The sequence below is a fragment of the Centroberyx affinis genome, unplaced genomic scaffold, assembly GCF_046629955.1.
Source record: "Centroberyx affinis isolate AG114_WGS23_722 - 3 ecotype Tasmania unplaced genomic scaffold, CSIRO-AGI_Caff_v1 ptg003428l_1, whole genome shotgun sequence".
Taxonomy (NCBI): Eukaryota; Metazoa; Chordata; class Actinopteri; order Beryciformes; family Berycidae; genus Centroberyx; species Centroberyx affinis.
This window is the reverse complement of record NW_027281401.1, coordinates 22,946-49,325: the sequence shown is the minus strand read 5'-3', so window position 1 is coordinate 49,325 and position 26,380 is coordinate 22,946. Positions and strand designations below refer to the sequence as shown.

General features: G+C 44.2%; 3 protein-coding genes across 4 annotated transcripts; 1 reads left to right on the top strand and 2 right to left on the bottom strand.

Moving 5' to 3' along the window:
• Nucleotides 1-1,512: 1,512 nt before the first annotated feature.
• Nucleotides 1,513-6,581, bottom strand: gpr161b (G protein-coupled receptor 161b). 2 transcript variants are annotated; one of them, XM_071539274.1, is made up of 6 exons: nt 6,448-6,581; nt 5,208-5,595; nt 2,929-3,650; nt 2,608-2,715; nt 2,035-2,160; nt 1,513-1,796 (listed from the first exon to the last, which is right to left on the bottom strand). In XM_071539274.1, the coding sequence occupies exons 2-6, from the start codon at nt 5,549-5,551 to the stop codon at nt 1,522-1,524; spliced, it is 1,575 nt and encodes a 524-aa protein (XP_071395375.1). In that variant the 5' UTR covers nt 5,552-5,595; nt 6,448-6,581; the 3' UTR covers nt 1,513-1,521. The 2 variants fall into 2 exon arrangements, with proteins under 2 accessions (XP_071395375.1, XP_071395374.1); XM_071539273.1 differs by having other exon boundaries at nt 6,295-6,455.
• Nucleotides 6,582-7,104: 523 nt separating this feature from the next.
• LOC139660976 (ornithine transcarbamylase, mitochondrial-like) lies at nt 7,105-11,491 on the bottom strand. The gene is made up of 10 exons (XM_071539282.1): nt 11,356-11,491; nt 11,083-11,221; nt 10,909-10,990; nt 9,928-10,015; nt 9,248-9,401; nt 9,008-9,130; nt 8,694-8,747; nt 8,466-8,615; nt 7,578-7,715; nt 7,105-7,428 (listed from the first exon to the last, which is right to left on the bottom strand). Exons 1-10 carry the CDS (start codon nt 11,436-11,438, stop codon nt 7,369-7,371), a joined length of 1,071 nt encoding a protein of 356 aa, XP_071395383.1. The 5' UTR covers nt 11,439-11,491; the 3' UTR covers nt 7,105-7,368.
• A 633-nt stretch (nt 11,492-12,124) lies between these two features.
• On the top strand, nt 12,125-24,393 carry LOC139660947 (X-linked retinitis pigmentosa GTPase regulator-like). The gene is made up of 16 exons (XM_071539235.1): nt 12,125-12,155; nt 12,539-12,664; nt 12,783-12,875; nt 13,119-13,181; nt 13,290-13,448; nt 13,590-13,739; nt 14,069-14,227; nt 14,585-14,740; nt 15,205-15,329; nt 15,473-15,685; nt 16,245-16,327; nt 16,520-16,634; nt 20,248-20,472; nt 21,550-22,963; nt 23,009-23,509; nt 24,125-24,393. Exons 1-16 carry the CDS (start codon nt 12,125-12,127, stop codon nt 24,391-24,393), a joined length of 3,882 nt encoding a protein of 1,293 aa, XP_071395336.1.
• The last annotated feature ends 1,987 nt before the right edge of the window (nt 24,394-26,380 follow it).

Genomic DNA, 26,380 nt, shown 5'->3' with positions numbered 1-26,380 from the left:
GGTCTAGTAGATAGACCCATAATGACTGTGCAACTGGCCTCTCACAAGCAAATGAATGAAGTGATAAATTCATTCAAGAAATAAAGAACAATCTGATCTTTGCATATTGATTCCCGCAGTGATTCAAAGATTAAGTTGATCCTAGACAGCAGACTAGACTGACAGACAGGTCCGCATGACTGGTAAGGGATTTGTCACACACAGCCAATGCAGGACAGGTGGCCATTGTTTTGGTAGCTGTTGGTCAAACCACTAACACAGTATGGCCTATTATTACACCTCCACCCTCCCACTGATTCACACCACAAGGGAAAAAGTAAAGGGACTAAAGTGATTTTATGGGAGTACAATTCAAGGTCACTTGTTAAGTATTGACAAATTGGCACACGTACAGCTCTTTTCACTCTTGGGGAAAAACAGTTTGCTCATAAAATGTTATGTAAAAAAACTTTAATAGAGGAATCTTAATACAAAACTTTAATACAAATATTTGTATTAAACAGTTATAGTGGAAATCAAAAGGTTATAATACCTTCCTGGTGGTGTATTGCTGCTTCACAAACATAATACAAAAATACAATAATGAGGTAAGACTGAAGCACCAGAATCGGCTACCAATATCCAGTCGTTCAGTTTGGGAATTTGTGCTCTACTTGTGTTGCTTAAATAACTGTGATACTGATGGAGAAACTGGTGGTGTGTGTAAATGCAGGTAAAGCACATGTACCGCTGACATCTACATACTAACATAGTGTTGTAGTTAAAGACCAGTCGTGGCCTCAGACTTACCGTACCTGGACTTGGTCTTAACTACCGCACTAATATACTCCTCCATCTAGGACCATATGGAGTAACACTGACAAAATAGTGATAATCACTTTCGCTGACATGCTAACAGATTCCATTAGAGGAAGCACACGCTGCATGTTCAAGTGCAATTATATGTACATAATCATCTCTGGCAGATAATCATGAAATGTCAGGAACGGACTTAATCCATTGTTCTAATGCGCCTCAAATTACTGTAGGTACCAACCAATTAAGGAACATAAGACTCTGCAAGTACCTTACTAATACTACTGGCTAACAGATTCTGTTAATATGATGAGGCACAGTTCATGCAAATTCTGAAGAAATACTATTACGATAAATATAGTAGTAAACAAATTACTAAAACATTGGACCATTTAGGTTACAGTAGTTAAGGCTTCCTATTTGATTACATGAATACGTATAATTGCTTGCAAGGCACTCTGATGGTGTACACTTGGTCCAACACAGTGGAATGAATCATGTGCCACTTATTCCTAATGACAATTTCAAGTATGGACTACTCATTTGTAGAGAAACCAGACTTCATAATGTCCACCGGCACAGCATGACCAACACCGGTGCTCAGAATGGTCAAGTTTCATATGATAGTGTTGTGTCTGCAGGTAAAGGGTGTGGCAGCCCTTGCAGTTTACAGAGATACTGAAGTAGGTCTATACAATGCCCAATATTTGAAGAGGCCACTTGTGTTCAGGCTGGTAATTCCTCCGCATCCTGCTCTTCATCTCTGTCGTCTTTGACTATCCCTTCATCTATACTCTCCAGCCTCAGTCTCTGGCCGTCCAGGTATCTGGGCCTTGGCGCCGCCCTGGTCATAAACAGTCCGCCCGGCAGAGCCGAACCCTCCCCAAAGAGGGTGAGCTTAGCGTCGCTCTCTATAGCCTTTGCCAGACAGGAGGCAAAGGTGTCAAGAGATTTGTGTATCTCTGCATGGACTTGGACGGTGGATGGGATGGTGCTTTCAGCTGAGGAGAAAATGCAGATATTATTTGTGTTGTCTACTGAACAAATGGCACTGTGGACACTGTTTAAATTTAGTTAGATTTTCTTATTTTCCTTCATCCATTTCCTCTTTTAGTACTCTTTATTTCCTCTTAAGTGGTAATCGGTTGACCATATCCTCATTTTTCACAGCCTCAAAAGAGTATGAATTGAGTTCCCTCTCCTCTAATTTCCTGTTTCTGGGTAGGAAATGACAGATACCTTTGGAATGCTCCACCTGGTCTTCAAAGGTGACTGAGCTCCTCCTCTTCCCGGCTGTATTCCCATGGCACTGGGGATGGGAGGAGCCGTCGGTGGAGAAGTTATCCAGCAGCATCACATCTGTACCTGCGTGAGAAACATGACAGAGACATAAGGGTTGCTTCGTAATATTTGAAAGCGGTGATTTATAAAGAATTTACAGTATAAAAAAAAGTACAAACCATCTCTGTACTATTTGAGACAGAGTGGCCAACACAGTCAATGAAATGTGTGGACCATCAGACATTTCTTTGCATTACACGACATTACATGCCATTACATGAGCTGTGAAGAAGGAATGTGAGGTTGACCGTGGGAGTATGATGCAACAGAATAAATAAGACCATCTGCCAGCAACAACACCTTCATGTTTAAAAGTGCAATGAATCACCTTATCTCCATTTTATCTTCAAATAAAGAACAAGAGTCTGGCTGCTACAATGCAGAATGGACAGAATTTGCAGAAACACCCATGTTAAGGATAATGGAAGGTATTTTCCCCCTTTCCCTCTGCTTCCTGTGTGCAACACTTACATGAGTCCTGAGTGAAACTGAAGCCAGTGTCTCCTGTGCTGCTCCCAGGGGCCACCAGCTGCCCTCCACCAGCCAGCATGGCTGTCAGGTGTGGGGACATACCCAAGTCTGATGGAACACAACAGGTTGACAAGTGGTCACCATATAATATCACATTACATCACAAGAAAACAGCAATCTTAAGTCTATGATTTGGTATCTCAACATAAATGGCAAGTCAGATAACCATACCAATCCAAATTGCGGCCTGCCAGTCAAAATGACTTCAATATGCCTTCAAAATTTCTTGTGCGACAAATAGAGCCAGTGCTGCTCTCCCACCTGTGATTCTGTTGGAGATGCTGAAGAGGCGGGACGTCCTTTGCCGCGTGGCGAATGACTCTCTGTAGTAGCGATCTCCAAAGCACATCCCCAGTAGCTCCTTCCTTACCGTCTTATTCCACAGACCATAGATGAGCGGATGGCACACCGCACTGCAGAAGGACAGCCACGCTACCAGAGTCTCCAGCCCCTGAGACACACTCCCCTGCCCCCATAAGGCCTCGGTACACACCACCCCGACATACGGTCCCCAGGTCATAAGGAAGGTGCCTATCACCACCAGGATGGTGACGAAGGCCTTGCACTGGCTCCCTGCGTACACCAGGCTCCGCCGGCTTCCATTGGAGGAAGTTGAGGTGCTTGAGTTCTTGCGTCCGTTCCTCTGGGCTCCTGTGGAGTCGTCCTGGGCCACAACAACCGTCCCACAGTGCACCTTCCGGGCTTTCATTCGGGCAACGCGGAAAATGACACCATAACAGGCCAACATGGCGATTAAAGGGGGAAGGCTGCACCAGGTGACCCAGAAGGCTGTGTAGCCCGGTTCTCGGTGCCAGGATGCAACACAGGTCCACTTGAAGCAGTCAAACTCGAAGGAGGACCAGCCGAACAGAGGGGGCAGGCAGCCGACCAGGGAGTGCAGCCACACGTAGACGATGACCACCACCGCCCGGTTCCCTGTGATCTTCATGGGGTAGATCATCGGGTAGAGCACTGCGTAGTACCTGTTAGGATGAAAGGAGTGTAGAGTGGGAACCCTGTAGAAAAGCAACTCAACACCTTTCTCATGGGAGCCTTCTGGTCTAAGCAACACAGTGACAGTGACCAGTTAGATATTTACAGAAACCTTGGCTAGAGGCTGCACTTTTTTCAATGATGCTATTATGCGTTTACAAAAAGTTGCAGTGAGAACAGAAAGGGAGGGGCTCGGCAGGAGAACAAAAACATGCACTGTAATCTAAAATCCCCAAAGGTGAGGGGGGTAATTATGACCGCAGTCACAGAACAGTGGGGACTGTATGCTGGGGAGCAACATTAGGTCTTAGTAGCTACATTTCACAGCCCCTTGTGATCCTTCACGACAGGAATAACAATAAAACGTCAACCAAAGTGGCATTCAATGTTAATTCCAACCAACCTCAAGTGCAATTCCTCTACACACCAACCTCAAATGATGCTTGTTTATGGCATACTACTTCTCAAAAAAAGCTACAGAGTCAGTCTGTAATCCAAAAAGCTGAAAATAGAGTTAAATTAGATGGATCAGCTGTATCTGCTGACTATCTGATTTTTACTTCCTAAAAATAGGGAGGGATGAGGAAAAGAATCTTCAGTTGACAGTGTGTTAGCTAGTCTAATGCTTGTCACTTGAGCTTGGAAAATCTCCAGAAAATTACCACCACTGGAGTGTGTGGTTAACCAGTCTTATTTACAAGTGTACATATTGACCTAGAAGGGAAATACATCCTAAAAGAGAATTCACAGAGTATGTTATTCCAACAACCTTGGACAGTTTGGCTTTGATATGTGAACATGAACACGTTTCTTTTCATCTAGAAACAGGAGAGACAATATTTTTTATCCCTTATTTAACCAGGCAGGTTGACAAAGAACATATTGTCATTAACAGTAGGTAGTTGCAGGGAGCGGAAGGGTTACACCTAAGAGCTGCCATTACAGTGACAGTCCTCTACTGTTGGCCACAGAGCGGTTCCACTGGAGCAGCCAGGGGTTAAATACCTTAATCAAGAGCACATAAGTTGTTGTCTCGATTTTCCCAGCTGGTCCAGGAACTCAAACAGGCTACCTCTTGGTCAAAGTCTTGATTCTCTAATCATTAATTAAGGTCATCAGGAGACAAATACATGATCTGCTCTATTAACAACTAATGCTGAATGACTTTTGTGGAAACCGTGACAGTACCCATGCTGATTTTATGTGGATTTGCACACTTTTTCTGGTTCATGACATTACAATGAAACAAATCTCAGTTTGACTTAAAAGCTCCAACATTGTGAGTCCACAATGTGAGTCTCCAAGTAATTACCAATCGAGCAGCTCCAGGTTCTCCAGTTGGTCAAGTGCATAAACAGGCGTAACTATGAGCAACCCAAGATCATAGGAATAAAATATGTCAATTCTGCTTTAAGGAGGAATTTTCACTTTAAGGACATTACATTCTCACATGATTTCATTATTTCTGAGTCATAGTAGACTTCTATCTATAATGTTTAGCCAAATGCCTACAACTGTGATTATGATGTGGGCAGCTTGGCACAAACCTGTCAATGGCAATAGCTCCCAGAGTGAGCATGCTGGCAGAGCTGATGAGCAGATAGAGCAGGGCAGTGAAGTTGCACCACACCACTCCAAACACCCACTCCCTCTTGGCTGAGCTCACAGCCACGAACGGCAGCACCAGCACGGACAGCAGCAGGTTGGACAGCGTCAGGCTGAAGACAAACTTGTTGCTGGGCGTGAGCAGGTAGGGCCTCCTGTAGAGGGTTGCCACGATCAGGAAGTTCCCCAGGCAGGCCAGCAGTGTGATGGTCACGATGGAGACTGACTCCAAGACCGCCGGACCCTCTCCATTCCCCACAGGGGTGCAGTTCCTACTGGTGTTCATGGTGAGAGACTGGGCCACCAGACAGGTGAAGGCATGGTAGGAGACTGGTGAGGAGAGAGAACACAGTTGCAAAAAAACATGGGAATGCTAGAGTGTTACAGAGAGACCCCTGCTGAAACATCTGTGGTGACATGTCTGTGGATTATCTTCACATAGCTACTAATCCAATGCTTATCTTCATCATATTCACAGTTAAACTTCAGCTGCTAGCCCTTCATGGCTTCGGGAACAGTACATTTTTACCATCCTAGGGGGATGTGAAGCACAGGAAAAGACCGTATCATATGACTGGACCATTCATTACAGGCTTTACATCAGATGGTTTACAAAAATCAAAGCTTGGGAGGCTCAGGTCCATGGTGAAAAATAACGTGTGTTCAAAGTTCAAGTTACAGCCTCAAAATGTGTCCCATCCATGAGTCGTCAGCCATCGCAGCAAAAAAAACAAAACAGAAGTCAGTTTAACTACTAACGCAACGTTACTTGGTAACGTTAACTTTTAGAGTGAAAAAAATAACAGTCATGTAACTGTTAAAGTTCAGTTAACAGTGACTGAAGCGATTTTTTTCCAGATTCCCCATGGCTATTCAAGCAATACATTTAAAGACCGTATGTAAACTAACTTATCTGAATGTGTGAAGAAGGTGCCGCACTAGCATTAGCTAAAACAACTAACGTTAGCATAGGTTAGCTAAAACTTTCTCCATTGTCCCTCAAAACACAGTTAGCGTATCCCTCCTTACCTGGTTTGGTATGGCGTAGTGGGTCCGCATTCTCTCCCCCAAAGGGAAAATGTCCATTCTACTTGTTTGTTTCTACACCAAAACACTGTAGCTGGCCGCTGAACCTGAAACAGCCCCGAAATCCCCTCGCCATCGTTAGTGATCCCTCCTCACCAGAAATCCAGACGGCCAGCTGCGGCTGCAATGGCGACGGCGTCCTCCCACCCTCAACTCAGCTCTCTGCCTCCAGTGTGTGGGTGGTCGGGGATGAGATCTGGCTTATTTTGATGGCAGCTATTCCTCTATGGTTAACGTGTGTAGCTGATTATTGCATTGCATTTTGACGTGCACTATAATCACAATCACACAGTATTTGCTGAAAAAAGTAGCCTACAGTACTCTATTTCTGATACTCGAAGTAGTGAATTAGTAGGGTGGGGGGGGGGGGGGGGGATTAGTATCAGTGTTGATGATGGCCCTTTAACTGTACGCATGCACAATTTCTTCATAGTAGGCTTGTAGTGCTTTATGAATGAAGTACTAACTAGCATCACTTTTATCCCGCTGGCTGGACCACCCAAGTAGATCAAAGCTTCCCGCACATACACGTCATCCTCAGTCAGCCAATCTGAGAAAGGGGATGTTGCCGACTCCGTCCGCTGGATGGCGCACTTTGTCTCCAAGTCAGCATGATGAACCACTGAGATATAAACCCTGGCATTAAAAAACATATTTGTAAAGTAATTGAGGTTTCATAGTCACAAAAACTGGACGTATAAGTGATAGTAATCTTACAGTCTTACAAGATTTATGCACACAATTTTATTTTGTCACTCATTTGTGTGATGTTTTACCCTTGTTCTCCAGCAAAGGCTCTTGGAGACAATACAAAAGATACAGCAGTATCACCTATACACCTGAGTTGTAAACAAATTTAGAGAGCGTGGTGTTAAAAGGCACATTTGTGTACACTCAAACCTTACAGTGTCTCGTTTAAAACTGATTTCAAAGTCAGATTTATCCATATGGTAGGAATATTCATCTTAGAAAACATTGTTCCCATGTAGACAAGGCATTTGGCAGTAAGACCTCGAGTTACAGCTTCAGCATTGGGGTCTGTGGAGTGTAGTCAGTCAGCAGAGACACCATCAGACCCTGAAAGAGAGGAGAGTTGTGCTGATGAATTGCCTGAACACAAGGAATAAGACAGACTATTCTGACAGACTCAAACTTGACCCAAACTTATATTATCAACATATACAAAGCCATATCTTGGATAATTGTATTTCATCTGGGTTACTTACCATGATGGTCCACTTCCTGTTCTCAGCCTCGGGGAAGACGAGGGAGCGGGATGAGTAAAACACCTGGTCATCCACCTCCTCCTGCTTCCGGGGAAGACAGTGCAGGAAGGTCCAGTCTGGCTTGGCCACACTTCCTGTCTGTAGTGGGCAGAATCAGACCACAGAGGAGTTATGACCTGAGTCAATTCTGCGTGACGAAACACTGTGTGGGATAATGCAAGGGGGACAGTACATCCTCTACTCAAGCTTCTCTCTTGTCTTCTACCGTTTGCCTCCTTCTAGTGTTTATTCTTCTCTACCCAGTGTCCGAAATGAACTTTTTGGCTCATCTGCCACAGACTGGTGTTTTGAAAAGAATTTACTTGCCAAGAATAATTTTACTGGCCAAAAGAATTGTTGCTGTTTTCCAGAGAAATAGGTCACCCTATCAGTTTTCAATCATGCTATTCTGTGTATAGAATCAGGTACTGTGTGAAAAATTCAATAAAGAGACAAGCAGATTTTCACATAGATCTTCAGAATTTCATTTAAAACAATGGAGAAAGTTTGTAACTTTCATCATGACGGGAATAATGTTAAGTTTTAACTAATGTTAGGCTAGTTAACCATCCAGGCAGGTTGGCAAAATTTGGACGTGACCGCTTTGTGAAGAGCTAGTGTAGCAGGCAGCCAATCAGGAGCCTGTTTGATACAGAGCCATTGTTTTGTTTTGATGGCAAAGACCAAAGATTGTACATAACCAAGACACTCAAATGTTATCATCGCTTTAAGTTACCAGTCAGTGTGGCGGGTGACCCTTACTGATTTGGCCACCAAATACAAATTTTACAAACAGGTGTTAATTTTGGACTCCGTCTCTACCATTATCGTAATAGTCACTGTCTTTACCTGCATGGTAATCTGGTAACCATGGAAGTCTTTGATCCTCTTTTTCTTCTCCTCCTCCTGTCCCATGCTGACCCAGGTGTCAGTGACCAACACATTGCTGCCATGGGCTGCCTCCATCGGGTCAGAGGTCAGAACCAACTGGGTCCCATGCTGAGACAAAACGGAAAGTCATTAGAAGTGGTTTATAATAATGTAAAATAATGATATTGTACCTGAGGAGAACCTCACCTGCTTGGAGAGTCTCTGTGCCTCTTGAATCACACTGTTTTCTGGCTCATACCCCTGAGAATGAGGATACAGTTTGAGCTTCCTCTCTGATTAGCATTAATAAGCATGAATAATGTACAACATAATAGAGAACCACACCCAGTAACTCCTGTCACTCAAGGAGCAACTGGGGAGATGAGATGCTGAAGGCTGACTGCATGCATGTCTACCACAAGAAACTATAAACAAGAATAGTAGAGCACAAAAAGGGAAATGGATGAACAAATACATAATATAACTGGCAAGAGTACATGATCATGTAAAGAGAAGCAAACCTTGGGAGTGGCAATCCTGAGATGAACTCCCAATTTGGCTGCAGTCATCATGAAGGAGTGGAGGACGTTGTTCCCATCTCCGATCCAGCTCAATGTTAGTCCACTAAGTGACCCGTAATGCTCCTACAAGGGAATGTATTAGTTTAGAAAGCAGCATTTCAGCATCATTTGAAACTTGTAGGAACAGTATAATGTGGAGTTGTAGATTAGAGGAACATTCTGTTGGAGACGTTGCAGTACCTGTAAGGTGAGGAAGTCGGCCAGGATCTGGATTGGGTGGTAGAGGTCTGACAGGCCGTTGATGATGGGGATGGACGCCTCCTTCGCCAGCTCCTCCAGTGTGGAGTGGCTGTACACTCGTGCCAAGACAATATCACACAGTCCTGAGAGAACCCTGTATTGGTTCAAAGAGCAACACAGAGATTAGTGATGTCACTAGGAAAATCAGCGGCTGCTCCATAGACAATGAATGGGGCACTGACTTCGTGCAGCCATAAGATGCTGAGTTGAGTTGTGACACCAAAATTAAGTTAATCTTGCTTCGCTAACAGGTATGAACCTGTACCGGAAGGTCTGCGGTTCATATACCAGACCGGCTGGGGAAAAACTGGGTAGGAAACACTCTCCCCTCCCTCAGTAACTATTGTTGAGAAGCCCTTGACAGTGGAGCTGTTCAGTGGCCAACAGTAGAAGACTGCTGCTGCACTGGACAGCTCCCAGGTATGAATGTGTGTGAAGCACGGTGATGCTGAAACAGCATGCATGCTCACTGAACTTTCCTTGGATAAACAGAGGTAAAAAAAAAAAAAAAAGTGCACATGTGGCAAAATGAGACTCACATTTAATTTGCCATTGTAACACATTTTGATTAACATTTCTAATAGTTATAGCATAACTTACTAAAGTGTCAAAACACTCACCTAGCTGTATCTGTGCCACTCTCATTCACACCCAGGTGGATGTCCTGGGAGGTAAGGAAACAGGGGTGCCCACCCAGCAAAGCAAAACCTGGAAGGAATAATACACAACAGGAGCTTAAGCAATGCAAAACATGGCTTATTGTGTGGAAAGAAATTTGCATGTCTATTCTACTTATCAGCCAGGTTCAACTCAACTTTATTGTCCCAAATGGACAACTGCTGCTTGACAAATGCATGAATCTCTCACACTTATGGAAATAAGTACATGGCCATGCTTTGTTCACATAAATAGCAACAGATACATCCATTTTGAGGGGGCAAAGTATACAGAAAAAGAGCAATGGAAATAGATGTTCAGAGTTTCTTTTCAGGGAGGCACTGAAAGCGGCTTTTCAGCAGTTCTATTGTATCCTGCATTAGCGTTGACTTCTGGACCACTGAGCACGGTGGAGAATGGCATCAGCCCAGCTAATAGTATGGGAGCATGCATTTCTATAATTTCTATCTTCTCTATTAAAGGGGAATGCCACCCATTTTAAGAATTAAAATGTTATTTCTGCGTCCCAGGACAGCCAAATGAGGCAGGTTCATACCTGTTAGCGAAGCAAGATTAACTTAATTTTGGTGTCACAACTCAACTCAGCATCTTATGGCTGCACGAAGTCAGTGCCCCATTCATTGTCTATGGAGCAGCCGCTGATTTTCCTAGTGACATCACAAATTCAAGGGGTTTCTCTCTGATTTCTAGCTTTACAAATGAGTAGTGAAAATTCACAAATATTGACTGAACTGTTCCAGGGCACAGAAATAACAAATGTGAATTCTTAAAATGGGTGGCATTCCCCTTTAAGTATCCATGTGGCTGTACAGACTTGAATGAACTTGTTACTAGTTAGTGCTTTTATCAATGTTTACAGTCAGGATGTTTGACTAAACTACATAGTATACAAGTGGGCAGACCCTGACACACAAAACTCACACCTGTTTCAGTGGACATTCTTGTTCTGGTGCTCCTCTTCTCAAATATCATACCAATCGACTTCCCTTGCAGAAGAGGCAGATACTGAAATAGAAACGACAAATGACTGACCGAATCAGAGGGTGCACAATAAAACTCGCGGGTTAACGTGCAATGGAAACTGTGTTTATCGATACCTGCTTTCCATGTTTGATCCGATGTTTCAGATCCCCTGACACCCACAGCAGCCTCTTGATTTCTTCTGAATTGAAATCTTTCAATGTGAGAAAGCTGCGACCCTTTAAATTCACTGAACCAAGGCATGCTGCTCCAATGCTGAAAAAGTATAACAAAGTCATAATGCATTTGTTATTAGTTGTGCTGGTGATTATTTCGCCCGACAGTGACTAGATAGCTAGCAAAACCTCTGTGCTCGCCTGCAAAAATCGAAGTAATCCAGAATCTCTTACCTAAACCCCCGCACCCGAGTGTTTTGGAAGGTTTTCAAACATTTGAAAACGGGATTGCTAACAGAGAACAATTTAGTTGACATTGCAGCTCAAACTGGAAAACCAATGCGGTTAGATGCTAGCAATGCTGACTAACTCTTTCATCAGAAAGAAAACACCTTTTCACTGCCAACACCACACAGCACACAGCCTGCAGCGGCGTGGCTGACAGGCGGAATCAGCAGAGAACGTGGAGGCGGGGCGGGGCTTCTCGCATAGTGGTTTACTCTAGGGAATGAACAGGAATGTTTAATACAGAATTTATTTTAATAGATAGTAGTTAAATGTTAATAAGTAAATGCTATTTTTCCGCAAGCAATATGGTTCTTGAACAGCCAATTTGGTTGATAAGCCCCACATAACAACCAGTAGTAGAGTGTTGACTTTCGCAGGTGTGCGTTTCCATAGTGTTTTACAACGGCTTCGAACGTCTTCAGCCAATCAGAACAGAGGAACTATCCCTTTAGAAACTTTATTTCTGTTTGTGTGGCGTGTCAGGGCACGTTACGAAGCCCATCACGGCAGTAGCACGCTGTTTTGCTCACGAAATTGCCTATATTTATACCAATATTATTAATTATACTGTTATTTATTATAACATTATTACCACGGACTGTGTTGGCAAAAGGATATTATGCCTCTTCCGGTTCAGCCCCTCTGACGTTTCATTCATTCACCTGACACCGGTAGACGGTGAGATGCGAGGTGTGAGAGGGATAACGGACTGGAGATGACAGGACAGACCGATGTTGACATACCCGGTGAGAGTATTTTCTACATGTAAATTATGTGGCATAGCCCTCTGCTTATCCGTGGTTCTTACCTGCCCAATGTACTCAAGTATCAATTAGAGCGGCCTCTATGTGTGTTTGTGTGTGTGTGTATGTGTGTGTGTGTGTGTGTGTGTGTGTGTGTGTGTGTGTGTGTGTGTGGTAAACCTGTTGCTATTTCTGGCTTGCTGCTGCTACTTAAATGGCTAGAGATCTGACAGCAGGTTGGGATTTAGCCGGCAGTAGTTAAGAGAACATTAGTCAGACTGTGTTGCCATTTAGTCATTTGAACATTTAGTTAGTGGGCATTAATCTTACAATTGTCATAATAAATTATTCTGGCTTTATAAAATGAATCATACGTTTCTCATCAGAAACTGGAGCCATCTTCACATTTGGAAAGAGCAGTTTTGCTGACAATGTGCCTAGTAAATTCTGGTTGAAGAATGACCATCCAGCGCACATATCATGTGGAGGAGAGCACACTGCTGTCATCACAGGTGGACACCCTGTCTCTATGTTAATGATGAATACATACTGTTCAGTCATGCATATTAATGTGTATTCCTCCTGTAAGTAAATCTTCCAGGTCTCTAATAATTCTTGCTGTGTCTGCAGGCAATGGTAAGCTGCTCATGTTTGGTAGGAATAGTTGGGGTCAACTGGGACTGGGGGTAAAGCCCACTACCAACAAACCTACATCTGTCAAAGGTCAGTTACTATACACCTGGGTGGGAGAAACATTTATTTCAGTATTTTATTTTATTTTATTTTTTTAAATCTTTTATGCTGTGTTGTAATAATGTTTATTACTTATTACCCACCTCTTACCCTGCTCTATCTACTGCTACCTTTTTTTCATATGTCTTCTGCTTCTTGTTTTTAAATAAAATAAATAATTAAAATAAAATAAATGGTTTTAGTGGTAATAATAGTTTGTTTTTTCTCTTTCAGCCTTGAAGTCTGAGAAGGTGAAGCTTGCAGCTTGTGGGAGAGATCACACAATCGTCTGCACATGTAAGATGAAGAACAAATATTTGGTTTCTCCTTGACAAATGTTTCTATGAAAGGAGGTAGTGGGAGTTGTTTGTTTCTGTGTTTCATTCAGCTTTTGCATCTTTCCAGGGAGGGGGAGTGTGTATGGAGCTGGCAGTAACCAGGAGGGGCAGCTTGGTTTGGGTCATTGCAGCGACACTACATCCTTTCACCTGCTGCCCCCCTTCTGTGAGCATGCACCGATCAAAATGCTTTCTGCAGGATGCAACACCTCAGCTGCCTTAACAGGTTAGAACGGTGACAAGCAGTGATAGATAGTCAGGATCTAGTTCTGGACAAATTCCCAAACTGCGTGTGTGTGTGTGCACTTATGATTGTGTGTGTGTGTGACATTTGTTTTCCACCGTCTCTGTTTGTGTGTGTTGGTAGAGGATGGGAGGCTGTTCATGTGGGGAGATAACTCAGTGGGTCAGATTGGATTGGGGGACGAGGGATTTGCACCCGAACCCAGAGAGGTGAACGTGGGGCAAGCAGTGTCATGGATGTCCTGTGGGTACCACCACTCAGCATTTGTCACAGGTACAACGCAACAAAACACAACACAACACAACACAGCACAACACAACACAACACAACACAACACAACACAACACAACACAACACAACACAACACAACACAGCACAACACAACACAACACAGCACAACACAACACAACACAACACAACACAACACAACACAACACAACTCAACACAAGAGACACTCATACTTCAGTGAATCATTTCATCCTGGTGTAAACCTTTCATGATGCACATAATCCTGAAAAGCGTTTGCTGACAAAGTATCAATCTTTTGAATACCGTTAACTCAATTGATTATGCTTGCTGTGTTGTCTTGGGCTTGTCCCAGTCGATGGAGACCTCTACACATTTGGCGAGAGCGGAAATGGAAGGCTTGGTCTCTACCCAGAGCAACTGGCCAATCACAGAGTCCCTCAGCGGGTGCAGGGCATTCTGGGTCGTGTCATCCAGGTGTCCTGTGGCGGGGAGCACACTGTGGCACTCACAGGTATCATGCAGAGAGACTGTTGGTTAACAAATTAAGAGCTTTGTCCCAAAATGAGACAGCCACCATTTGAAAACAGTGACACCTTTACTTACTAAATGACCACTAGCACAAACTTAAAACATGTTTTGGTATTTTTTTAAAGGATAGTATGTAAGTTAAGTCCTTTGTTGATAAGTTGATGACATTTTAAAGACTGGACTGTTTCAGAAATGAATGTGAGTGAATGTGAACTTCATATAATTAGTTTATTCAAAACGAATGTAAAGCATTTCGTAAGTGAACTCAATTTTCACCTTGTGAACACTGCAACCTCTATTTTCCCCTGTCTGTTACCCTTCTGTGTGTTTTCTGTGCCAGAGGAGGACGTGTACACATTTGGCAGGGGTCAGTACGGTCAGCTGGGCCATGGGACATTTCTGTTTGAGGCTGATCTGCCAAAACCAGTGGAGCACTTTTGTAACGGCATCATCAGCCACATCACATGTGGAGAGAGCCACACTGCTGTGATCACAAGTATGCTTTAGATTAAGAAATACATACAGTACTATTTTGGCCCAATGAAAAAATCGATTAAGATTACTGTAGTCATAATGATATATTGTGTTCAGCTTGGTTTTCCCTGCCCTGGCTGTTCAACTTTTTGGTTTTCCACATGATTTTCTGACCACATAAGTGAAAATATCAAATATCCAAAATCCCAAAATCCCAAAATGTCATGGAAAACTGTATTCTATCCTTGCAGAAGACTTGTGAATTAATTACAATAATGTCTTTATTTATATTGCATATGTATTTTTAGAAGACGTTGAAACACCCCTCCCCATTGGAAACACTGCTACGTTTCCACCCCAGCCAGTCAGGGAAAACCCCAATGTATAGCACTATGCAACAGTTACAAGGCCATCACACCTGATAAGTGCAGCAGTAAAGTAAACATACCCTTCAACCTTATATAATGTATTTGTCCTCCTCCACAGACAGCGGGCTGCTCTACACTTTTGGTGATGACCGCCATGGGAAGCTGGGGTTAGGGGAGGAGAACTTCATCAACCAGTTCAGCCCAACTCTCTGCACACGCTTCCTCAAGTACAGCATTCAATTAGTGAGTGAATGCAGTGCAAGTGCTGTACACCGTATGTGTGAAAATAAATTGAGCGAATGAAGAAGCAAACCTCCAATCAAAAAAGTAAGAAAACAAAATACATTAACATGGTGAACTGAATCCAGGTGTGCCTTTGTGTTCAGGTGACCTGCGGTGGGGATCACATGCTGGTCCTGGCTGCACCAAGACCTCCAGAGAGCAGAGGAGAAGTGATGGAGAAGGACAGCAACATCACAGAGGACCTTTTGGAGCTGACTTACACAGAAATACTCTTGCGGGACGCTCCCATCGCTCCCAGCACACCAGTCGCACCCCCGCTCTTGTCCCTCTCTGCTCGAGCCCGCCGCAGAGAAAAGGTGAAGAGCTACACATTAGTGCTCATATTCCTGACATTACCAGATGCTTACAAGTAAAAAACGTATTTAACTGTAATTGTGGTCAGCTGTGGTCATGATTTAAAGTCCCCATGAAATGAACTCCCATTTCATGGTGACCTCATGCTGCACTAGTAGGCGTAAATATACATTTCTAACCAATAAAACCATCAGATGTTTCAACAGTCTCGCCCCTCCGCACCCCTCCCATCACATAAAATTGCCTTTCTCTCCCTGACCCATTGAATGACCCCCTGACTTTTGAATGATCCCTCACTGTGTTATGTCCCGCCCCAACATCCAAATCAAGGAAGTAACGATGCCATTTCATGGGGTCTTTAATTTCAGCAAAGTTTCTAGTTTCAGTCATGGATAATTGTAGGCTAGTCACTCTTTACTTCCAGTAGGGAGCAGTGTTCCCCCATATTGCTGCTGTGTAGCAGTGCCACTAGCTGACTGGTTGGGGGAGCTCCATAGCTGTACTGTACTGCCACTCTTATTCAGTAAAGTTTTGCTGTTTTTTTTTGCCTCTGTGATTCAGGAAAGTTCTGTGGAGCAGTTTGGAGAAATGTTTCAGAACCTCCCGCCTCTACATTCTGGCTTCCTTAACACCTCTTTGCCAACGTCCAGAAATATCCAAAACTCTAAAAGGTCGTCAAAGGATGTTACTACCCCTTCATCATCCCCCAAACCACAATCAAAAGCAACTCCAAGCCCACCGCTCTCCCCAAAACCTCTATCCAAATCCACACAGAGTCCAATGTTATCCCCTAAGTGCACAAGCCCCGTCCCTTCCTACCCCTCTCCAATCCCGAGATCCCCGTTTCAGAGTAAAGCCTCCACTCCAGCCTCTTCTAAATCTAAATCCAAAGAGTTGTCTTCTCCCTTCCTGTCCCCTAAGTCCACACCTCAACGCAGCCCCAGCACCCCAGTGACCCCAAGGACAAATGCCAAAAAAACACTGTACCCAAAGGCAGCAGCCAGAAAGGCCTTAAGCAGCAGAACATCACCTCAGCTCTGGCCTGAGGAGTCCCCCGGCCCCACCGGCCCCATCAGCCATGTCTCCGATAAACATCCGAGAGAGGAAGAGCAGAATTACATCGTGGAACATCCTGCCTCGCCACAAACAGGTATTTTCAACCTACAATTTTAGCAGCTTACTGGAATCTCTAGCTGAGCTGAGGTTTACCTTGCAATCCCATGACTGAAAATATAGAGATGCTACTTTGGTGAATCCTGATTTAGCAATGTCTTGTCTGTCATGTTTTTTTATTTCAGAGGTTGAATCCCTTCCAAAACAAAAGGTCATTGAAGATGTGGAGGAAAATATCTCTGAGAAAGGAGTCGACTATGACATTTTGCTAAATATGGTGAGAACAGTGATTTTTAATAGCTGTTTGCAGTGTGCTTTGTCTTTGATAGGGTAGAGAAATACAGTAATTGTCCATATATTGCGTCACTGCAGTACATTATTTTGCTCTTCAGGCTCCCTGGTTTTGGTCTAGATTAAGTGCACTCCAGGGCAGGAAGCAGCAACGCTGAAGGCTCACTGACTTTTCCAGGAAAATGTGCATAGCTCAGCATGCAAGTGTGTGTGTATGTGTGTGTAGGCACATGTGTGTGTATGTGTATGTGTTTGTGGAGACATTTTCCACTTGGTGCAACACTGAGGCGAAATGTTGAACCATCAATTTTAATTCAACTTGGTCTTTTGGTCTCTGCAGTTTTGTCCCACATTCACTTGTTTTTCCAAGAAAGTATGTAATAAATCTCCTCAAAACAGACCCAGAGATTAGGATTGCTCCTGCCAATAAACAAATGTGTTGGAGCTCAACCCTCACACACACGCAATCATGCACACACACACACACACACACACACACACACACACACACATAAACAAACACAGACAAACACACGCCAATGCGTTCCAATGCGTTGGAAAAGTTGGCAGGAATGTTGCCACATTTCATCAGTGTTTCCATAGCCAGTGATGAAGCAAGCTGTGAAGGAGTCTCCTGCGTTGTTCTGTGTCACAGTGCAGCACTGTGGAGCCCAGTATCTCCTTCTTGGCTAAGCTGTAGTGTTAAATACAGGCTTGTATGCGTGTTTGTTTGTGTGTGTGTGTGTGCATGTGTGTCTGTGTGCTCACACAGGTGCAGCCATGAATGTGTTTTAGAGAGAATAATTCACTGAATATTTCTAGAGAGGTACGCTACGTGATGGATTATGAAATAAATCAATGTGTTACATTCTAATGAATGTGCATGTGTTAATGAATTTGCTTTAAAATACCTTGTGGTGGTATAAAGCTTGTTGTGACAGTGATTAAAACAGGCTGCTTTTAAATCACACCTCACTGACCCCCAATTAACCACATTATGTTTTCCTCCAGCGCAGATGGAAATATAAAGGATTTATCTTCTTTTCTTCATCGTCACCATGGTTCTCTCTCCTCCCACCAACATCTGCTTTTAAGCCTGTGATGACATTTGTTATGTACTGTATGCCCACCATGCAGACATGTGCTGTGAATACAGTGATATTGTTGTTCTAACAGTTAAATCTGCTTCTACTGAAAAAACCCCCCATCATTTTACCACGTCAAAATAATTTTAGAGATTTGTTTCAAAATATACAAGAATGGGCCAAAATGTATTTTGCAAATGGCATTTATTCTAAATACATATTGGACACTGGAAATACATGTTCTTCTTATGCACTGTTGACAACATACTGTACTGTATATCTACAACTACAGTCAAAATATATTCGGGCCACATTTTGAATTAATGTCATCTACATGTTTGTATATTTTGAAACATAACACCTTCTCAAATTCTTCATTTACAGGTGCACAAATCCTATTCTACGAATCACAAATTAAGAAACTCATTTTTGCTACAGTTGCTGCAGTGAATATGGTGCAAAACACATTCACACACCCGTATCAAATAATGTGAAGTCATGGACAAAATTTGCACATCCGCAAATCAGTATGTGAATTCAAGCAATGAGAGTTGCACACCTGTAGAATATTTTCTCACAAATACAAATACATTTTTCTTGGATATTTTTCTAGCACAAACACAAGTCAATCACTACAACTGCTTGAATCTGCTGCTATGAGTCTCAAATGCTGTTTTTTGCTCACAAATGACAAGTTCCACGCGCTCTCACTTTTGCACCACATATCTCAGTGAAATGTGGATTTGATGATTTGTGCACCTGTAGGCGTAGTGGCCAAGCTCGGTATTGCAAGTCACGCGACACCATCGGACCCAAAAAGACTTTTTCCCATAGAGGTACATGGGAAAAGAAACGCCTGTAAAACTCCAGGAATTTTTTCAAAATGGAGTCTTTGAATTATCAATTTTTAAATCATTGGGTTAATTTTTCTTTGGAAGCCACCAAGAGCCGTATAAAGCTGTACCGCTTTACTTCCACTGTTGACAAGCTATACAGCTAGCTGATTGTTAGCAGAGGCTGTTAGCTGTATGTGATCAAACTAGTAGCCTAGACGTGCGTTCATGGAGCTCCAGAAAATACAGCTTTATACGGCTCTTGGTGGCTTCCAAAGAAAAATTAACCCACTGATTTAAAAATTGATAATACAAAGACTCCATTTTGACTTTGTGCGATACCCAGAAAAATTTTCCCGGAGTTTTACAGCCGTTTCTTCTCTACGGAGCCCCTAAAGTCCCGAAAGGAGATATTTTTTTATTTTGTGCGCACAAGATAAAAAAATATCATCTTGTGCACACAAGATAATTAACTTGTGCGCACAAGATAAAAAAATATCTCTTTTCGGGACTTTAGGGGCTCCGCACTTTTCCCATGTATCTCTATGGGACAAAGTCTTTTTGGGCCCCATGGCGTCACGTGACTTGCAATACCGAGCTTGGCCACTACGCCTACAGGTGCACAAATCATCAAATCCACATTTCACTGAGATATGTGGTGCAAAAGTGAGAGCGCGCGGAACTTGTCATTTGTGAGCGAAAAAACAGCATTTGAGACTCGTAGCGGCAGATTGAAGCAGTTGTAGTGATTGACTTGTGTTTGTGCTAGAAAAATATCCAAGAAAAAAAATGTTTTTGTGAGAAAATATTCTACAGGTGTGATACACACGTGTGACTATTTTCTACAACTACAAATTCCACTGTCACAGGTGCTCAGTTATTTTGCTCCAATAATACCTTCATAGAAATGTATGTGAAATGCATTTTTTACTGTAGGAATGTTACTGAGCAAGAAACCACATCCTTAAATTAGTAGGTACACATACAATGTATAAATTAATATATGAAGTCAGTCTGAGACTGTTAAAAGCTGAAGTCTGCTGGTTTGCTTGTATGAGATAATGTGTGTGTGTGTGTGTCTGTGCTGTTAGGGACAGCAAAATCGCTGCCTGTTCCTCAGTTTACTTTCCCTTTATATCACACTGTATTGTCCGGCCTATGACCTTTTTTCCTGTGCATTCCCTTGGTATTATTTTCATGTCCATTTCTCTGAATCCCTATTTTCTGTCTGACTCTTTCTAGGAAAAGAAAAAAAAGGGTAGAGCTCTTAGGAAAACTGCAGAAGAGGCAGAACCAGTCCAGTCCAAAGGGAAGACAGAGTTAACTGCTCACAAGGCCCTACCCACAGAGCTCCTGAGAGGCTCCAGCTCGCTCTCCTTAAAGAGTGAAGTCTCTCCACTAAAGAGCGCCAAGAGTCTGAAGAACTCCCAAGTCGCATCTAAAGGCAAGGAGAACATTACCAAGCAGGTTAAGCCCACTAAAATCAAAACTCAAGCTGGCAAACAAGCTCAAAGGGAGCTCTCTCATGTACCTGGCACAACAAAACATGATAAAAGCAGGTTGTCCGAATCTAACCGAAGAACTCCAAAACCTGGCCGGAAGACACTGACTGAGGCGCAGCAGAAACTGACTGAAATGAAGGAAAGTGCTGTGAGAAAAGGAAATTTTAAAGAAAGTAACATAAACAAAGAGCCTGTAACAGTCAGTTCTTATATGGATAAAGACTTGAAAGGGATAGCAGGCACACCAAAAAAGGAGAAAACTCAAGCATCAAATGTGGAAGTGAAAAGTCAACCTGTGGACAAAATATCCGCTGGGGTCAAGGACACTGAAGGAAGTGAAGTGGCCAGCGCATCTGGCCAAACTAAAAGTTCGACATACATAGAAAATGTTACAGAGGAAGTCCAAAGTAAAATCACTGAAATCAAATCTACCAGAGTCAAATCAACTCCAACAAAAGATCTACATAAACCGCAGGGGGTTAAATCTACACCAGTCAAAAAGGTAAAAAGTGGATCAAAACAAATCATCACCACACCTATTAAGGTTAAAAGCAGTAAACCTGCAGGTATGAAATCTACGCCTGTGAAGGTTAAAGGGAAGTCACAAGAAGCCAAATCCACTCCAGTCAAAGTTCAGAGTAAGCCTGCAGCGTTTACTCCAGTTAAAGGTAGAAGCAAAGGAAAGGATGTAGAAAATGAGTTAAGCTCTGCCAAGACTACCACTCAAAAAATGAAAGGTAAACCTGTAGACCAGCAGAAGATACTTGAAGTTGGTAGCACTGGACTAAAGGGAAACGAGGAGGCAAACGAATCTGAAAATAAAATGACGGCAAAAGGAAAGCCAGAGCCAGCAGAATGGGAAGAAAGCACAGTTACAAGTGAAGCTGAACACAATGAAACAGCGAGCACACCCGCAAAAATCAGAGATCTAGACATTGAAGATAATATGAAGGCCACTCCGAGGAAGGCGAGAAGCAAGCCGATTGAAGTTTCCAGCCAAAATAAACCCATTGAATTGATGAGCGACCCCTCTTCCTCACAGAGCCCCAGGAAAACACGGGTGATTTCAGTCAGTGAACCTGCTGAGAAGGATCTGCTTGTTTCTGCGGGAGACAAACTGAAGCTCTCAGGAGAGGATACTCAGCGCCTGACTGAAGATAATAAACCAAAATGGGGGGAAATTCTCAGTGATGCAGCCTCTCTTCTTCCGGCCGTGGGGATGGCAGCTGCGGCCATGGGGGTCCTGAGTGAGGCGGTGACAAGTGTGAAGGATTTCCAGTCTGACAGCGACACGGCGGCGACCCCCACACCGCCCAAGAGATCCGGTCGAGCTGAGCGCTTCAGAAAGCAGAGCGCAATCACGAAGCCTTCCCTCTCCTCGGCCTCCTCGCATTCGTTTTTGACTCATGCCGCTCAGGAGACGTCAGAACAAGAAGCAGAGAGGAGGGACATCTCCCAGCAGGCTGCAGTGAGCGATAGGTCAAGAGGTCAGGCAGAGGTGGATGAGGATGAGAGAAGCAGAGATCAAAGTTCACAGATAGAGGATGAAGAGGTTTCACAAACGGAGGGGAAGAACAGCGGCACAGACGTGGAGAGTTCCCAACAAGAACATGGAGAAGAGGAGGATGAAGATGACAAAGTTAGCAAGGTTTCAGATGAGGACGTGGGAGAAGAGGATGAGGAGGACGAGGGTGGAGGAACAGAGAATGAGGAGGATGAAGGAGGGGGAACAGAGAATGAGGAGGATGAAGGAGGGGGAACAGAGAATGAGGAGGAGAAGGAAGAGGGAGAGAGTGGAACTAGCGTGGAGGACAAAGAGGAGGAGGAGGAAGAGAGAAGTGAAGGGAGTGATGAGATAGAAGCCGAAGAAAACAGCGATTCTGGGAGCGGTGGGGAGGGTGAGGAAGAGGACAACAAGTCAACTGAGGGGGAAGAAGGTGAGGAGGAAACAGACTCAAGCGATGAGGGAGAAGACGAGAGTCGCAAGAAGAGTGACGACAGCGATGCTGAGGCAAGTGTTGAGGGGGAGGAAGAAGAGGGAGAAGAAAAGGGCGAAGAAAGCAGTGAGGGAACAGGCGAAGGAGGGAGTGACTCCGAGGTGAGTGAAGCAGGAGAGGAGGAGGAGGAGGAAGGGGGGAGTGAGGAAGACTCCAGTGAAGGAGATAATAAAGAGGAAGAGGAAGAAAGCAGAGTGAGCGATGATGACGAAAATGAAAGTGGTACAGAATCGGGCAGCAAGAGCGAAGAATCAGAAGCGGAGGACGGTGAAGGAAGTGACGCAGCAGAGTCGGAGTCTGCAAAGAGTGACGAGAGTGAAGAAGAAGAAAACGAGGAGGAGGAGGGGGAGAGCGGAGCAGAGGAGGAAGGAGAGGATGAAGATTCCACCGGAAGTGATGATGAGGAGAAAGAGTCAGAGGAAGATGAAGAGACAGATAAGAGTGAAGGAGAGGGAGAGGGTGATGATGAGAAAAAGGATGAAGAGAGTGGAGAGGATGAGGCAGCTGTGGAGGAAGAGGAAAATGAAGGGGAGGAGGAGGGGGAGGCTGATGAAGAGGAGGGAGAGCAAGATGAAAAAAGTGATAGAGAGGAGGAAGAAGAGGGTGAGGAAGAAGAGGGTGAGGGCCAGGCTTCATTAGAGGAGGAAGAAGTTGAGGAAGAGGCTGCAGATGAGGAAGAAGAGGGTGGTTTAGAGGCTGCAGATGAGGAAGGAGAGGATGATGAAGATGCTGCAGATGAGGAAGAAGACGGTGAGGAAGATGCTGCAGATGAGGAAAAAGAGGGTGATGAAGACGCTGCAGATGAGGAAGAAGAGGGTGATGAAGAGGCTGCAGATGAGGAAGAAGAGGATGATGAAAAGGCTGCAGATGAGGAAGAAGAGGGTGATAAAGAGGCTGCAGATGAGGAGGAAGAGGAAGAGGCTGCAGATGAGGAAGAAGAGGGTGAGGAAGAGGCTGCAGGGGAGGAAGAAGAGGGTGAGGAAGAGGCAGAGGAGGAAGAAGAGGGTGAGGAAGAGGCTACAGATGAGGATGAGGAGGGTGAGGAAGAGGCTGCAGAGGAGGAAGGAGAGGAAGAGGAAACGGAAAGAAAGGTGAAAAGTATGAAGGATAATAAAGAGATAACGGTAGAGAGTGATGAGGAAGAGGAGGAGGAAGGGGACGAGGAAGAAGAGGGGGAGGAAGCAGATGAGGAAGAGGAGAATGAAACAAAAGCAGAAGAAACAGATGAGGGAGAGGGTGACATTAAGAAAGAGAGGGAAAGAGAGAGGGAAAATCAGAGAGAAGAGCCAAAAGAGGAAGGAATTGAAGGAGAGAAAAGAGACGAGGGAGATGATGATGAGAAAAATGAGGAAGAGGCTAAGGAGAAAGAAGATGGAGCCGAGGTAGAAGAGAACAAAGACCAGGAAGAGGAAGCAGAGGGCGAGGAGGGAGAAGAAGAAGAGAATGAGGAAAAAGACAATGTGGCAAAGGCTGAACAAACTGAGAAGCTGGCTGAAGAGGAACAGGAGAGCGAGGAAGAGGTGGAAGAAGAAGAAGAAGAGGAGGAAGAGGAGAAAGAAAAAGAAGGAAATCCCAAAGTGGAGGAAGAAGAGGAAGAGGAGGAGGGAGAAGAAGAGGGAGAAGGAGACGAAGAAGATGAGGAGGAGGAAGAAGAGGAGGAGGAGGAGGAAGAAGAAGAGGGAGAAGAAGAAGAGGAGGAAGAAGAGGTCAAAACAACACAAGCAAAAAGGAAGAAGGCACAGAAATTGCCACCTAAAGCAGCTCCTCCAGACAGCAGAGGGAGGCAACAGAGAGAAACCCCCAAACCGGCTCCCAGGACGAAGCAGAGGGCAGCGGGGGAGCAGCAGTTCTGGAACAATGTGCTGCCTCAGTACCTGGACCTGCAGTGAGGGACAGGCTCAGTCCCAACAACACACACACTGTCCTGTCACAGTGTCCTGTCAGTGTGTCCTGGAGTAAGACATTGGACCCTCAGTCTCTCTAGATGAAAGTGTCAGCTAAATGCCTAAAATGTAAATGTAAGTCAAACTAAAGAGTGACTTAAAGAAATACTGGCCCACAGTTACATTGCAGAACTTCAGTGAAGCTTTTGCTCCATTACTGTGTGTCATTTGAGATACACACAGAACAAGACTACGTCAAAACCTAGTATATGGCTGGACCGTGTATGAGTGTGCCATGTGCCACGGCCGACCAATGGTGTAACTAACTCCGCTGTAGACTGTTAATACACAGAATAATAGTCCATACATCATACTGATCTCCGTTCCAGTGCGCCCCGTCTCCTCTCTCCGCCGCTGTCGTCTCCACCGCGCCCACGGCCCGCATTGATCCTCCCGATCCAAGCGGCAGTCGCTGTGGTACCCATCGGTGCCGAAAACGCTGTTCGCCGGACACCCGGTGACGCATCACCTTCGGGACCCCCGCCGAAATCTCGGCTGGATCACCGGGAACAAATCGGCGCCCATCTATCAGCACTGGCCGGAACCGTGGCCCCGGGAAAGTCCGGGAAGGTCGGCAGTAAGCCCTCGGCGCGGCGAAACTTCCATGCTTGTCTGTGTCTCTCTCTCCGCCGACAGAACAGAGGGCTTCAGGTGGACTGAGCTCGCGCATATGCACCGAAATAAATGGCGATATGATATAATTGTATAGATTCTACTTTAGCTTCAGTTAGCTTCAGTTAGCTTCAGCTTACATGCATGATATTGGTCAGCCTGCTTACTGTGTGGGAGAAACGGGCTCCCGATCTCAGCGGACAAACAAGATGGCGGAGAAAATGAAACTTACATTTCTGGCTCTGTGATCCTATGATGTGCCACGTGCCACGGCCAAACAATGGTGTAACTTGATCACTCAGTCAGTCAGTCAGTCAGTGAGTGACAGACATTTGCGTTTATAGGGCTGGCCCCGCTGTTGCGGTCCAGCCAAAAATAAAGAACCTTATATGGCTCTTTGGGATATTAAAAGGTTTGTAATTCTTAGTTATTGGATGGTGGGTGATGGCAATTCCTCCATAGTATATATTGTGCAATTGCAAATGAGGCTATACATGGGCAGATAAACAAAAACACAATGTAGCTGTCTATGCAAAGGAGTGCAGAAATGGTTCTTCAAAGAACCTTGGTCTGAAAGGTTCTTTGAGGAACCAGAAATGGTTCTATGGCTGAAGAACCATTTTCAGTTCCAGTTTGCACCTTTATTTTTCTGTGTAGTTTCTCTCACCCTCTTGACTATTGTTAGGTTTGATGTAAAAGTCTTATTTAAGTATATTTGATTTATGCCTATTTATAATACCAGTTGTGTATTTTGTTCTCCATGTTCTCTTAAATGTATTTTGCACTTGTAACGCTGAGTGTGTGCCTTGTTTCTCCATAGATGGTGTTGAATGTTGTTTTCTATTGATGTATGTATCATCACCTCGGAGGCAGGCAGTGTAGAATTGTACAGCAGTTACGTTTAGCAGCAGTCAGACAGTTTTTCAAATTGTAGCCCATTATACATTAAAATCAAGACAAGCTGTCTGTGTGCTATGTAATAAAATATTCACTACCTTTATGGTGGAGTGCCTGCAGTAATTACATGCGAGTGCACTGTATGTCTGGGTAGGAGGGAGTTTCCTTAGCTGGAAAAATATCCTTTAAAATGCTGAAACCTAAAGGCAGTTCTTCAATAGCCTATGCACATGAATAGAACACCAACTAAGTGTAAGTCCACGTAAACAACAGTTAAACAGGGCAAAACAAAACCCAGAGACAGACTTGATCCATAAATCCAAAACCATCGGCTGTAACTGCCACATCAAAGTGGGACCGAGCCTGCAGACCCAGGTGAGCAAAGGTAGAGCTGGTGAACTGTTCCCTCATTTGACCCGAGACG